The sequence below is a fragment of the Platichthys flesus genome, chromosome 6, assembly GCF_949316205.1.
Source record: "Platichthys flesus chromosome 6, fPlaFle2.1, whole genome shotgun sequence".
Lineage (NCBI taxonomy): Eukaryota > Metazoa > Chordata > Actinopteri > Pleuronectiformes > Pleuronectidae > Platichthys > Platichthys flesus.
In genome coordinates, this window is record NC_084950.1 from 1,559,729 (window position 1) to 1,575,006 (window position 15,278).

At 43.4% G+C, this 15,278-nt stretch overlaps 1 protein-coding gene across 2 annotated transcripts; it reads left to right on the forward strand.

Moving 5' to 3' along the window:
- Positions 1–5,029: 5,029 nt before the first annotated feature.
- LOC133954663 (NLR family CARD domain-containing protein 3-like) lies at positions 5,030–15,278 on the forward strand. Of its 2 annotated transcripts, none has more exons than XM_062389093.1 (9): positions 5,030–5,111; positions 5,388–5,484; positions 6,221–6,345; positions 6,445–6,564; positions 6,926–7,128; positions 7,356–9,207; positions 9,668–9,841; positions 10,376–10,549; positions 14,382–15,278. In XM_062389093.1, exons 3-9 carry the CDS (start codon positions 6,302–6,304, stop codon positions 14,404–14,406), a joined length of 2,592 nt encoding a protein of 863 aa, XP_062245077.1. In that variant the 5' UTR covers positions 5,030–5,111; positions 5,388–5,484; positions 6,221–6,301; the 3' UTR covers positions 14,407–15,278. The 2 variants fall into 2 exon arrangements, with proteins under 2 accessions (XP_062245077.1, XP_062245078.1); XM_062389094.1 differs by having other exon boundaries at positions 7,359–9,207.

Genomic DNA, 15,278 nt, shown 5'->3' on the forward strand with positions numbered 1-15,278 from the left:
TTATTTCATCAATTAACTAATTAAAACCAAAGTGATCAGAAACATGAGCAAACATCAGTGTGATAAGAACGACCTGAACTTACAGAAACCTAAAATATATTTAACAATCACTTTGACTTTTTAGTTTGGTCGATGTCTCATCTGTTAACGTGGCACATGGACCTCCCCCTCCTCCTCCTCCTCCTCTTCTTCTTCTTCTTCTTCTTCTTCTTCTTCTTCTTCTTCTTCTTCTTCTTCTTCTTCTTCTTCTTCTTGTACAAACAGGTCAGAATTAAAAGCACTTTGAAGATCACAACATTAAGGCAGAAATATAAAAATGTAAAGATTTTACAGGTGAAAGAACTGTGAATACAAAACTAAGGTATAGTCAAATTATTAAAATATTAAGATCAGAGGATAAAACAATACTAAAAAGGTTAAAAAGTTTTTCTTTATTTCAATTTAGATGACAAAATCTGAGACAGCACATTTAAATTGTTTTTTACAGAGATTTGAAAGAGGATCAGAAGATTTAACCATAAAATAAAAACGGAATCAATTAGAACTGTGTGAGAACTGAGACACAGCAATTAGAAATATAAAAGTAGTTTAACACCATAGACAAAATCATGAAGGTAATTACAGCAACAATCTTCACAATTAAGACTCTGAAGAAAGTTTCTCTTGTTAGAAGCTGCGGCTCATCTTCTTTTTACAGGTTTACATGGAAACAAAACAAGAAACAGTGGAACTATTATATATATATATATATATATATATATATATATATATATATAATAAATATGTATATATATATATATATATATATATATATGTATTTATTAACTGACAGTTCCCGTCTGTGTTTCCTCTCTTTCCCTTCGGACGCGCCCTCTTTACAGTGTGTAAATGTTCGATGCTGTGATTCGAGCCTGTGGTGAGCGGCTCACCCGCTGCGTCTCCCCCTCGTACACACGGCGTACCAGTTATGCAATGTGGGCGTCGATGTGGCTGAACGTCTTCAGGCTGCGGTGACACGAGGAGCAGCCCCCTCGTGTCTGAACAGTGAAAGGTGTGATTTCTCCATGTGCTCCATGGCAACCATGTCAAGGGGAATAGAAAGAGTAACGACTGAGATGAAAACCTCCACGTTCTCATGTTTGATCTCAATAAATCAGCTTGAGACACAGAACTTGTTTGAGTGCTGTTCTGTCTTGTTGGTTAAATGAAAGTTAATGACACGCCCTTCAGTCACAAATCATAATCCAGCAGAGATCATTAATCGTGTCTCTTCCAGCGGCTTCATGAAGGATCGTTCCATCAGGAGCTGCGTCTCGGTTCTGGAGCTTCATCCTTCAGAGGCGCCACTCGAACTTCCATCGGGTCACCGCGGCGCCGCTCGCGTCCTGTCGTCCCCGAGAAACAACAATAAGAGCCGAACGAGCTAATGATGCTGAAAAAACTGTGTCCACCTCATCGTCTCATTTCGGTTTGGGACTAATCAGCGAAGGACGGAGCCTCAGCTGATCTGACTGTAACAAAGATGGACGACGTGAAAAGTGAAGCCAAAGCGTCCCGGTCTCCCCCTGGTGGCTCTCTGCTGTATATGTCCTAAGCCCTGCCTCCTCCATGTTAGCAGATGGGACATGGACCAAACTGAAAGATCAGAGTACAAATACAGTTTTCTCAGAGCTGGTTTCTGATGTTTTCTGTTGTACTTTTAGTTATTTGATGATCTGAACACTTGCTGAGACGTCATGATTGACAGGTGAGACTGACTCAGACTTGGGTTCATGTCTCGGTGGGACCTTGATGCATTTGGATCGTGTGAGGAACTGGAGACGAGTCTTCTGTCTTTATCTTTCTATGGTTCCGACTTATTCTGTGAACTAACCCATGGCTGTCGTGTGGTGTGAGGTTCAAAAGGCTGAAGTTAAACTAATGAACACTTCATCTTTCTCCCTGAACTGCTGCCTCCACAAACCTCAAATATCTAAAGTCCAAAAATAACAGATCTTCTCGAAGTCATTGTGCTGTTTTCAGAGGCTCTGGTGGAAGCTCCGAGTCCGATGAGGCGTCTCCGTTAGTCAGACGCGTGGGCGGCGCTGACTCACTCTGAACGTGTGATCGGCGCTGAGCAGGTATTCGGACCATCGTCTGGTTTCCAGCTGGTGATGGATCGGATGAAAGACTCTGTGGTCGGTGCAGAAGAAACAAAAAACAGGGCAGAGCAGATCTTCACTTTCCTTTTTAGAGTAAATAAAAGGTGGAGAACATTAGTGTGCATCAGAGACTGAATCAGTAAATTGATAGATGCTCCGGAAGTTTCACAAGAACAAGACATCACAGTTCATCTCTGAGTCCAACTGAAAGTTCGTTCTGAATTCGAAGAATTTCCCTCGAGGCGTTCTTCAGATATTGTGTTCACAACATTGGAACCGACAAACAGAGAACTTGAAACCATGTGAGTGTTCCCGGTGCAGAGACACAACAGATCCGACCGATATTTACATTAATGAGTGTAATTTGGTGCAAATTCAAATAATTATCTGGATCTAGTGAATTTAAATGTGTTTTTAGAAGGAAATGTATGTATATGTATGTTTTAGTTGACAAAATGACCACAGAGTTCCCCGGGTGTAGAGAAGAAAGACGCTTGTCCTCTTCTGAAATCATCAGCACTTCCCCTCTCACTGCTTCTTTTCTTCTTCTTCCTCTAATTGTCTGGGAGACGTCGGCTTTGTTCACCTGAATGATGGACATTAAAATCCATTTGTTTTTAGTTGCCGCAGTAAAAAGCACTCTCTGTGAAGACGTGGGGTTTGAGGTGGAGAATGAAAAGCTCGGTGCAGAGAACAAATCAAAGACAAACTTCAGAGAGGAACTGAAAAGCTCCACCACTGTGAACAGAGCATGAAAAGACCGGTTTGCTTCTGAGCTGGAGCTGCACACGATTCTTCTTCTGCAGTTCTACCAAGTCACAGCTTTAAAAAGTCTTCAGCAACAGTTTGGTTGAAATTAACATTTATTTTGTTTCTCTGTTTATTTGTTTGCAACAGTGACTGATTTATTCTTTAATTAATCCATCGTCCGAGTCTCAGTTGATTCATTAAATCCATTAATCAGAGTACGTACAGAACAGAGAACGTAAATAAAGATGGACGATTTTTCCAAAAAACTGAAGCCAATTCCTCTTGATCGCCCCCTGGAGGCTGGCTGTGGAATAGGTCATAAACCCTGTGTCCATGTTAGCAGATTTAATAATTAATAAAATGGCCTCAGTCATTTAAGGTCATCCTTGTCCCACTGATGTTTGTTTAAGAATATGTTTATATATTTAATATTTAATATAAATGTAAGCATTACCTCTCATTGCGATTATAAAAACTTTTGTTTAGATAAGTGCTTTACAGATAAAGTTATTATTAATTATGATTATTATAAAGATTAACCATGATTCCTAAGATTTCATTATCAATCCCACAAAGAAAAGAAATAGATGTTTCATAGTTTTACCATAAACTTTTTTTATGGATAACAATAAATAAAAATAAAATACAAATATGAACAAATATCTTCTTTAAATAAAAAATGTGCATAAATACACATCTTTTAGAATTTTTTTCCTGTAAGACAGAAGTTTTTGTTCTGTCTTGAATCAGTCATACATACATATATTTAAGTTCTTTTTTCTGAATCTTTCTGTGTGACTCTGCTGCACAAACCCCTCTTCATCCTCCTCTTCATCCTCCTCTTCTTCGGTTTCTGTTACAGCCACTTGAGGGAACCTGGGCCTCTGATATTGGGTCATTTCAAGAAACGACTCTCACTATCAACAGGGAACAGTTGACATTAAAACCCAGGTTATTAAAAAAAACTATATTCAGCCTCATTAGAGAACAGCGGAGGACAGAAAACACAGAAGTGACCTAGATTTAAGAAGTGCACAAAAGTAAAGTTCTCACAAAACTTTCGTTAAATTCAATAGAATTATAGGAGTGAACATCGAAATATATACAAATATGATTGGAATAAAAACTAATATAAGACAATATACAGTGTGTTAATATGGACACTCATCAGTCAGATTAAAGTCTGAGGATTAACACAGTTGCTGGTTTGGTTCCTTCTTAATCTGGATTTTCAGGATGGTTTTGACAAAGTGAATCAGATGAACTGGACTCAAACCAGTTCTCTGTCACTAAGCAGGTGAGAACCATCACTTCACTTGTACAGATTCTGCAGAAGGTCACAAGAAGTCGTGCGGAGATCGGCTGACGAGTCATTTCCATATTTCCATATTCATGCAGTTGGGCAGTCTGGTCGTTATCACCTGACGCATCCTTCATTAAGTCTCTGTATCTTATTATTTATAATATTCAAATGTTATTTGAGGGGAATTTTTCCTCTGCAGAATCTCTCTCTCTCTATCGCTCTCTCTCTCTCTCTCTCTCGCTCTCTCTCTCTCTCTCTCTCTCTCTCTCTCTCTCTCTCTCTCTATTTCCTGATCTACACTCAGACCAATCAACTACATTAAAGTTAATTAATACAAGCTTGTAAAAGTTCATGTGTCCTTCAACCCCCGGCCACTAAGAGAAGGAAACTCAACATCTAGAATCATCTTCACGTCATAAAGGCTGGAAATGAATTACAGAACTTTATAGACAGTAACACTGAGAGCACATCAGTCACAGCTTGAAGCAGCTCTCTGTGTCTTCACTCAGTTCTATGGCTTTGTGCCCAAATGAAGGTCAAACACAAGCTCTTCAACTTTATATTCACTTTAAAACTCACACAAAACCAGAATGAAGTTATATGTGATCATGATGAATCACATTGTACGGCTCAGTCCCAGGAGCAGTCCCAGTCAGGACTCAGTGTCAAAGTGAAGATCTGGATTCATGATCCCACACCGTCCATTATTAACTAAAAACATCATAAGTTTGCTATCTACATCATAACATCACAATAAAACATTAACTGTAAACCAGTTAATCTTCATGGGTATGAACTGGACTTTGAACTGGGAGGTTTCAAGAGTGCACTGGTTCCACAGGGAAAAGGAGCCTGAGAACAGGGAGCGGTCAGACTCCATTTTCACCTGGACGAGCAGAAGGAAGGAAAGTGAGCAGGTGAGTGTGAACACAACTTTCTGAAAGTTTCACTGTCTCACTCTCACACCTGCTGTTAACATCCGTCTGCTGATCACATGACTCTAAGTTTGTCAGTTCACACCTGGTGACAGACGTCATGTGATCGGATCCCAGAGACAGATGTGGACAGCAGGTCTGGATCAAAGAGCCTTCAAAGGACTAATTAACAGAGTTAACTCACAGCTTCACTTTTTATCTTCATCTGTTCATCAAGTGTTTAATAACACAACGTGTTTTCACCATCACACGTTACAGCAGTGGTCACCAACCAGTGGAGAGTCTTCACTGTGGATCCCAGAAAAGCTCTGGACTCACTGGCTGAGGAGTGAGGAACATCGACCTGCAGAGCCAGGTACACACACACACACACACAAACACACACACACACACACACACACACACACACACACATATAACTTCATACTGGTTTTGTGTGAGTTTTAAAGTGAATATAAAGTTGAAGAGCTTGTGTTTGACCTTCATTTGGGCACAAAGCCATAGAACTGAGTGGAGACACAGAGTGCTGCTTCAAGCTGTGACTGATGTGCTCTCAGTGTTACTGTCTATAAAGTTCTGTGATTCATTTCCAGCCTTTATGACCTGAACATGATACTAGATGTTGAGTTTCCTTCTCTTAGTGGCCGGGGGTTGAAGGACACATGAACTTTTACAAGCTTGTATTCATTAACTTTAATGTGGTTGATTGATCTGTGAGTGTAGATTAGGAAATGCTAGAGAGAGAGAGAGAGAGAGAGAGAAAGAGAGAGAGAGAGAGAGAGAGAGATTATTAGTAGACTATTATCCTTCACCTGAAGTTTTTTATTTTTAATGTAACTCCTGCCTTCCTGAGGTTTCTGATGTGATCACTGTGTTTCCTTGTGTTTAAGAAGTCCTGTGTCTATTTCAAAATAAAACATTTGATAATTAATAAATTGACTCAGTCGACAGAAACGCTGGAGTGCTTTTATTTTGAAATGGGTAGGCTACAGGAAGTGTTGCAAATATTTGTGTTTGTGACGTTTTCAACAGATAAACATTGAAACTGGGGAAAGATCATTTCACTGTGTTCTGCTGTAAACTGAGTGCAGAACCAGAGGAAATAGACCAGACCTTGATTATCTAGAAGAGCAGCGTGGCCTGAACCACAACTGAGCCGCAGCCGGTGCAACATGGACGAGGACACTTCAGAGCAAGTTGGACCCTCACACACAAAGTAAGAGACCTGCTGCAAACATGTGAAGCTCCAAACTGAATCCTCACAGAATGAACCAGTGAATGATGTGTTCTGAATAAAACATGTTTGTGTTTGCAGAGGTCAGGACCACAGACTGAGAGCAGAGTCTCCAGGGTCCAGCTGTCTGTCTCTGAAGAGTGACTGGTCTATGGGACAGCCTCCAGTCTTCAGTAAAGAACCTGGACCCTCACACACAGAGTAAGAGACTGTTTCTACTGGGACCTGCTCTGAAGAGGATCTAGTTTCCTCTAGTGTGGCCCCTGCATTAGGACACAGCTTCATTGAAGTTGGTGACTAATCTCTCAGAATCACTCAAAGAGCTCAGACCTCCACCAAGAACCAACACGCTCCTTATGAAACCACTTTGAAATCCACTAGAGACTCATTTGGATTTGGATCTGCACCAAATTCCACACACTGGTAAACATCAGTCCTCTGAACATGTCTGTGAAAGAGCCCCCCCCCCCCCCCCCCCCCGATCTGCTTCACAGACCACAAAGTTTACTGGTAATCTGTTGTTTTTTTGTGACATGTGAGTTATCAGGACATGTCTTCACAGGGAGAGGAAGAGGAGTCATGTTTCTGAGGAGGAGCAGTCATCCTGCTGTGCTTCGTGTCAGGACGTCCTGAAGGGTCCAGTCTCCACCAGCTGTGGACACTGGTTCTGCAGACAGTGCATCACCTCATACTTGGACCAGTCTGGTTCTTCAGGAGACTCCTCCTGTCCCCAGTGTGGACAAAGATCCAGACCAGGAGCTGGAGGTCAGACAGCCGGTCAGAGCAGCACTGTACATGTGTCTGCTGATGTCTTCACTTCTGACAACAGCACATGTGGTTTTATTTTGTTCCTTCATACAGCATCAACATTTAATATCGTTAGAAAAGCACAAAGTTAAAAAGCTTTTATTTTCTGTAGTTTTTCTGTATCTGATGAAAACATCAGCAGATTCTCAGATTCTCTGTCTCTCACATTGTTTCTTGTCTTTCAGCAGATCGTGGTCTGCAGGAGGTTTCAGATGAACATAAGCTCAGTGTGAGGAGGAGATGTGAACATGTGACTGAAGGAAGTGATGAAACAGGAAGTAGAACCCTCCTCAACAGGATCTACACTGAGCTCTACATCACAGAGGGACAGAGTGAAGAGGTTAATACTCAACATGAGGTGAGGCAGCTTGAGACGGCTTCCAAGATGAAGATCCTCCAGGACACTCCCATCAAGGTCCAGGACATCTTTAAAGCCTCCACTGACCAGCAGAGCAGCATCAGAGTCGTCCTGACCAACGGAGTAGCTGGCGTTGGAAAAACCTTCTCGGTGCAGAAGTTCAGTCTGGACTGGGCAGAGGGTTTAGAGAACCAGGATGTGGGTCTGGTGGCTGTGCTTTCGTTCAGGGAGCTGAACCTGGTGAAGGACCAGCAGCACAGTCTTCTCACGCTGCTCCATGTTTTCCATCCAGCGTTACAGAAGCTCACGGCAGAGACGCTCGCTGTCTGTAAACCTTTGTTCATCTTTGACGGCCTGGATGAAAGCAGACCTTCTCTGGACTTCAACCACAGGGAGCTTGTGTCTGAGGTCACACAGAGGTCATCAGTCAACGTGCTGCTGACAAACCTCATCCGGGGGAACCTGTTTCCCTCGGCTCTCGTCTGGATAACCTCCAGACCTGCGGCGGCCAATCAGATCCCTCCTGCATGTGTTGACAGGGTCACAGAAGTACGAGGCTTCACTGACGCCCAGAAGGACGAGTACTTCAGGAGGAGATTCAGTGATGAAGAGCTGTGCAGCAAAATCATCTCACACATCAAGACGTCCAGGAGCCTCCACATCATGTGTCAAATCCCAGTCTTCTGCTGGATCAGTGCTACAGTTCTGGAGCACATGTTGACCACAGACCAGAGAGGAGAGCTGCCCAAGACCCTGACTGACCTGTACTCACACTTCCTGCTGGTTCAGACAAAGAGGAAGAACAACAAGTACGGTGAGGGACATGAGAAGACTCCAAAGCAGCTGACGGAGACTGACAGGAACGTTCTCTTGAAGCTGGGGAGGCTGGCACTTAAACATCTGGAGGAAGGAAACATCATGTTCTACCAAGAAGACCTGGAGCAGTGTGATCTTAATGTCACAGAGGCCTCGGTGTACTCAGGAGTTTGTACTGAGATCTTCAGAAGAGAGTGTGTGATCTTCCAGAAATCAGTTTACTGCTTTGTTCATCTGAGCATTCAGGAGTTTCTGGCTGGAGTCTACATGTTCCACTGTTACACCGTGAGGAACACAGGAGAACTCAACATCTTCCTGGGAACATATGGGAACAGACACAGAACCTTCTCCCTGGATGACCTCCTGAAGAGAACCATGGAGAAATCCCTCACCAGTACAAATGGTCATCTGGACCTGTTTGTTCGCTTCCTTCACGGCCTCAGTCTGGAATCCAACCAGAGAGTCTTAGGAGGCCTGCTGGGTCGGACAGAGAACAATCCAGAGATCATCCAGAGAGTCTCAGGATGGCTGCTGGGTCGGATAGGGAACAATCCAGAGATCATCCAGAGAGTCATCTACAACCTGAAGAAGATGAGGAGTGATGACATTTCTCCTGACAGAAGCATCAACATCTTCCACTGTCTGACTGAGATGAACGACCACTCAGTTCATCAGCAGATGAAGCAGTTCCTGACGTCAGAGAACAGATCACAGAAACTCTCTGAGATCCACTGCTCAGCTCTGGCCTACATGCTGCAGATGTCAGAGGAGGTTCTGGATGAGTTGGACCTGAAGAAGTTCAACACATCAGACCAGGGTCGATGGAGACTGATCCCAGCTGTGAGGAACTGCAGGAAGGCTCGGTGAGTCCAGACATGATCAATAACATGTTCAATCAGTGGAGATGAGTCGTTTTTCAAATACACTCAGTGTGTGTGTGTGTTTGTGTGTGTGTGATAAAGTTATTATCTCATGTACACATGAGAAAAACTAGATCAGATGTGGAGAGCGAAATCCAATGTGATCACTGTGCTGGAGTTTAGGGGTTCAGACATACGACCATGTGGGGTGAGAGGGAGGTTATTGTACATACTGTATCTATCTTTATATCTATATGAAGATATATCTAATCAAGATATCATGTTCAAGAAGCCATGAACATGTTCTGTGACCTTGACCTTTGACCTCTGACCACCTGAATCTAAGGAGTTCCTCTGTTAGTCTGAATGAACTCTTGAACCAAATCTGAAAGGATTCTCTCGAGGAGTTTTTAACAAAGAGGGGATTTACCAGGGTGAGATTTGATATTTTCTTTATTTACAGACTCCGTCGTTGTGGACTCTCAGAGACTCACTGTGAAGTCGTGGTCTCAGCTCTGAAGTCAGACCCCTCACATCTGAGAGAACTGGATCTGAGCTTCAACGACCTGCAGGACTCAGCAGTGAAGGAGCTGTGTTCTGGACTGGAGAGTCCAAACTGTCGACTGGAGACTCTGAGGTCCTTAAATCCTTCTTCACTTTTCAGACTTTCTTTCTTATTGGGTCATTATTTATTTAAATTGTCTCAGTTCTGCTCTGCTCACTGTCCCTCAGTCATCTGTCATTCACCCAGCCTGTCAGTCACGTCCACCTCATCATCTCCATTCACCTGCACTCACCTGCTCCTGATCACTAAGAAAGTGTCAGTAAATAACATGTGGACTGAGGCCGAGCACTCTTCATCCTCAGGTTTTCAAAATAAGACATTCTTATTGAAACACGTTGGACAGTTGATAAGTATAGAAACAAACAGGAAGTGACATCAGGAGCCATCCCTACTTTAAACAGTGTTTAATTACACAAACCTGCTCAGTGACCAACACACAGAGAAGAAGCTGATGAATGAAACAATGGTCCAACATGTCTGATCTGATATTTATCTTCAGGTCACAGACTGGACTGAGGTCAGCAGCATGTTGAGAGTCTGTGTTGACATGATGACGATCCACAACAACAGGAGGACACATTCTAATATTCATATTTCTTTATCCAGGTTGGAGTGGTGCAGTCTGTCAGAGATCAGCTGTTCTTCTCTGGCTTCAGCTCTGAGGTCAAACCCCTCTCATCTGAGAGAACTGGATCTGAGTCTAAACAACCTGCAGGACTCAGCACTGAAGGAGCTGCTTGATCTACAGCAGAGTCCAACCTGTCGACTGGAGACTCTGAGGTCAGTAGATGGTTGGAGTCAGTCCACGCTGCTTTCATCAGTATGTTACTAAACACAGTCAGTATCACAGATCCAGGGTCTGTGCTACCAAGCAGGATTTGTGGTTATCAGGTTAACTTCAGGTTTAGTTTTTTCAGTTCTACGAAGCTCGTCCACTTCTTAACCAGGTCAATCACCATGGTAACTTCTGATGAACATCAATCATCAATCAATCAAATTTTATTTGTATAGCCCATATTCACAAATTACAATTCATCTCATAGGGCTTTAACAGGGTGTGACATCCTCTGTCCTTAACCCTCAGCAAGATTAAGGAAAAACTACAAAAAACCCTTTTAACAGGTAAAAATATGTAGAAACCTCAGAGAGAGCCACATGTGAGGGATCCCTCTCCCAGGACGGACAGAAGTGCAATAGATGCCACGTGCAGGAGAACATCATCAATAATCAAAGTCTCTAGCAGCATTGATGAAGCACAGTCCATGCTCAGCAACCATCTAGACCACGATCCACCATCCAGACCAGACGCCACTTCAGTCCTCAGTCACCGTCCACCGCCGCCCACCAGGAGGACCCATCACAAGCCACCACTGCGGTCCTGGTCCACCGCCCGTGCCCAATGCCAACGCGACACAGGGTCCGCCACCAGCACCACGATCAGCCCACATGACTCAGAATCCGCCACACTGGATCCAACACCGCGACCCCCGGTGCGCGATCCACAAACCGTAATCCATGGTGCGGCCACAGAGGCCCTGGATCTGCGGGTGATAAAGCAAAGGGATTCCGGGGAAGGGGGATAGGGATGGAGAAGAGGAAGGAGAAGCTGGAAAGAGAAGCTCCGTGTGTCATGTGTCATAAAATAGAACAAGTAACGTTCTGGCGCACTAATTAGCTCTAACTATAAGCTTTATCAAAAAGGAAGGTTTTGAGCCTACTTTTAAACGAACAGATGGTGTCTGCCTCCCGAACTGAAAGTGGTAGATTATTCCACAGCCGAGGGGCTTGATGGCTAAAAGCTCTGGCTCCTACTCTACTTTTAGAGAATTTAGGGACGACAAGTAGGCTTGAATTCTGGGAGCGGAGTGCTCTAGTGGGTTTATAAGGTATTAACAGCTCTTTAAGGTATAAAGGCGCTATATTATTAAGGGCCTTGAAGGTGAGGAGGAGAATTTTAAATTCTATTCTAGATTTAACTGGAAGCCAGTGTAGCGATGCTAATATTGGAGAAATGTGCTCTCTTCTCTTTGTTCTCGTCAGGACACGTGCTGCAGCATTTTGGACAAGCTGTAGAGTCTTTAACGACTTCCTGCTGGAGCCTGATAATAATGAATTACAATAGTCCAGTCTCGATGTAACAAAGGCGTGGACTCGTTTTTCTGCATCTTTTTGTGAAAGGACATGTCTAATTTTTGAAATATTACGCAAGTGGAAAAAAGCGGTCCTAGAAATTAGTTTTAAGTGACTATTAAAGGATAAATCAGGATCGAAGATCACTCCCAAGTTCCTGACTGTTTCATTGGAAGCAAGGGCAATGTCGTCTAGCGCAGCTATATCATTAGATAATGCATCTCTAAGGTGTTTGGGGCCAAGTATTATAACCTCTGTTTTGTCTGAGTTTAATAAGAGAAAATTGCGGGTCATCCAGGTTTTTATGTCCTTGAGACATGTTCGAAGTTTAGTTAATTGATTACTTTGTTCAGGTTTTATTGACAAATATAACTGGGTGTCATCCGCATAGCAGTGGAAATTTACCGAGTGTGTCCTGATAATGTTTCCTAGTGGAAGCATATATAATGAGAATAAAATTGGGCCGAGCACAGAGCCCTGTGGAACACCATGATTAACTTTGGTGCGCACAGATGACTCATCATTAATTTGCACAAATTGGGAGCGATCAGAAAAATACGATTTAAACCAGTTAAGGGCGGTTCCATTAATGTTAATTAACTGTTTTAGTCTTTGTAATAAAATTTGATGGTCAATTGTGTCGAATGCTGCACTGAGATCTAACAGAACAAGGACAGACACAAGTCCCTGATCTGAGGCTATTAAAAGGTCATTAATGACTTTTGCCAAGGCTGTCTCTGTACTGTGATTGGCTCTAAACCCCGATTGAAAGTCTTCATATATATTATTTTCCTGGAGAAACTCACACAGCTGATTGGCTACCACTTTTTCTAAGATTTTAGAAATGAAGGAGAGGTTAGATATTGGTCTGTAATTGGCTAAAACCTCTGGGTCTAGGGTGGGTTTTTTGAGTAGGGGTTTGATGACAGCTATTTTAAAAGACTGTGGTACATAACCTGATGATAATGACAGATTGATAATGTTAAGTAACGAACTATCAATTAGGGGCAGAATGTCTTTAAGTAAGTTGGTAGGAATGGGATCTAAGATACAGGTTGTTGGTTTAGAACCTGAGATTAATTTGGTAAACTGATCACGGGTGATCAGAGAGAAGCTGTCTAAGTAATGGGTAGGATTCTCAGCCGTTTCTGAGATCTCTGAACATCTAACCTGCTCCAGGTTAAGTTGGAGATCAACCCGTATAGAAGCTCCGCCCACTGACCACAGTGACTCTACACTGTTGTGTGGTGCACACTCTCCTTAAAGGGACGGATAAGGGAAGTTTAAATCAACGTCTGGTTGGTTCAGTTGATCTCTAACTCACCCAGAACATCTCAATGTCTCCAGACTCATCCTGTCCCCAAAACACCAGATGACCTCAGTCAGCTTCCTGGAGACAGGTCCATGTGTGTGTCCTCAGAGACAGTGAGACAGTGTGTGTCCTGAGAGACAGTGAGAGAGTGTGTGTCCTCAGAGTCAGTGTGTCCTCAGAGACAGTGAGACAGTGTGTGTCCTCAGAGACACTGAGTCAGTGTGTGTCCTCAGAGACAGTGCGTGTCCTCAGAGACACTGAGTCAGTGTGTGTCCTCAGAGACAGTGTGTGTCCTCAGAGTCAGTGAGACAGTGTGTGTCCTCAGATACAGTGTGTGTCCTCAGAGATAGTGTGTGTCCTCAGAGACAGTGAGACAGTGTGTGTCCTCAGAGAAAGTGTGTCCTCAGAGTCAGTGTGTGTCCTCAGAGTCAGTGTGTGTCCTCAGAGACAGTGAGACAGTGTGTGTCCTCAGAGTCAGTGTGTGTCTTCAGCGTCAGTGAGACAGTGTGTGTCTTCTTGTCTTCCACTCGTCTTGTTAGTTAACAACAGATTCAGATCTCGTGGCCTCGAGTTATTTATCTCGTTCACACGTTATTATGTCGTGGTCACGTAATATATTTTGACCAGATGCCACCAGGGGGCGCTGTAACTTACACAAGCTGGACCACAGCAGAAAGCCTCACACGAGGGACAGAGACGGTGTCGTCTTCATCTGATCTGAGACAGTTTGTCCTCTCACTTCATCAGTGAAGAACTGATCAGGTGGATCTTTGTCACAGCTCTGAGATCAGTGGGACTGAAGCCTCTCCTCATCACATGGTAACCAGGAGCTCTTTATACAGAGCAGAACCTCTGCTGAGGTCCATCTGTCTCCTCTGGTCCCAGTTTGTCAGAAGCAGATGTTCATCAACACACAGTGAAACATGGCTTCACCTGTAACAGCAGTAAATCCACCTCTCAGGTGTCCACTCTGCACTTTGACATGCAGAGGACACACACTGAGCTCTTAGCGTGTTCATTCCAACACGTGAACATGAAGCAGAGAGGAAGCTGCTCCACCTCTGAACAGGACTGAAGTCCCTGCTGCTCTTTCTACTGGATGAGCTGCATCACTGACTCACAGCTGATGAAGTGAGTCTCTGTGACACTGATGTCTTCTTCTCTCAACAGGTGGAGATGGACTGACTGGAGGTGAGTGTGAAGAGGACAGTGTGAAGAGGACAGTGTGTGTGGACGAAGGCTGAGCTGTGTCCTGAGGATCCAGAGGCTGAAGCAGCTGCAGCTTGTGTGTAGTCTCCAATCTACACAACCCCTAATCTGCATGTGTTTGTGAGATGAAGCCGGAGCACCTGGAGAAAACACGGGGAGAACATGCAGACTCCACACAGGAAGACCTCATCTGAACCAGATTCAAACCAGCAACCTTTCTGCCCCGATTGTGTTTATTCACATGAAGAATGTGTTTATTGAAATGACACAACACAAGCAGAATATATAAACCCTCTATAAAGACTCACATACAGTGTGTTGAAGTTTGTCTTTATTATTGTCCACCTTTGTCCCTCAGTGTGTCTCCATGTGTGTAGAACCACATTCTGTGTATATGTTTGTTTATGATCTTAAAGTTCCTGGATTCACGTGACAAATTGATTCAGTTCAACACAAAGTTAAACATATTGAAATAAATATATTGTATATAAAGATGATCAGTGACTTGAATAAAGACTGGGCGAAGAGTGAGGGGTTTTTAATGGGTCAGTGGAGCTCAGGGTCTGAGCCTGGTCTTCCTGGACATCTCCGGTGGGGAAGGAATGGATTAAAGGTTCTGGGAGTCCATCTAGGAAGTGAGGGCTTTCAGAGGCAGAACTGGGAGGGGGGTTCTGGAAAAGGTGGAAGCAAAGTTGTTTTATGTTCAATGGAGGGGGGGCGGTTCACTGATCCTGCATTTTTAAATTCTGTGTGGTTGTGTGACATGTAGTTTTCTTGTGTAAAATGTGACATGATCAAAGTGATACTTATTACGTTTATTTCATGAAATGATTTAAATAAAAGTTAACGTAAAAGTCA

Bases quoted from the DNA above. Each gene is read 5' to 3' on its own strand.
- LOC133954663 (XM_062389093.1), top strand. From the start codon at position 6,302: ATGGACGAGGACACTTCAGAGCAAGTTGGACCCTCACACACAAA. The intron at 7,129-7,355 runs GTCAGACAGCCG...CTTGTCTTTCAG, and splicing joins ATCCAGACCAGGAGCTGGAG to CAGATCGTGGTCTGCAGGAG. The intron at 9,842-10,375 runs GTCCTTAAATCC...TTCTTTATCCAG, and splicing joins TGTCGACTGGAGACTCTGAG to GTTGGAGTGGTGCAGTCTGT.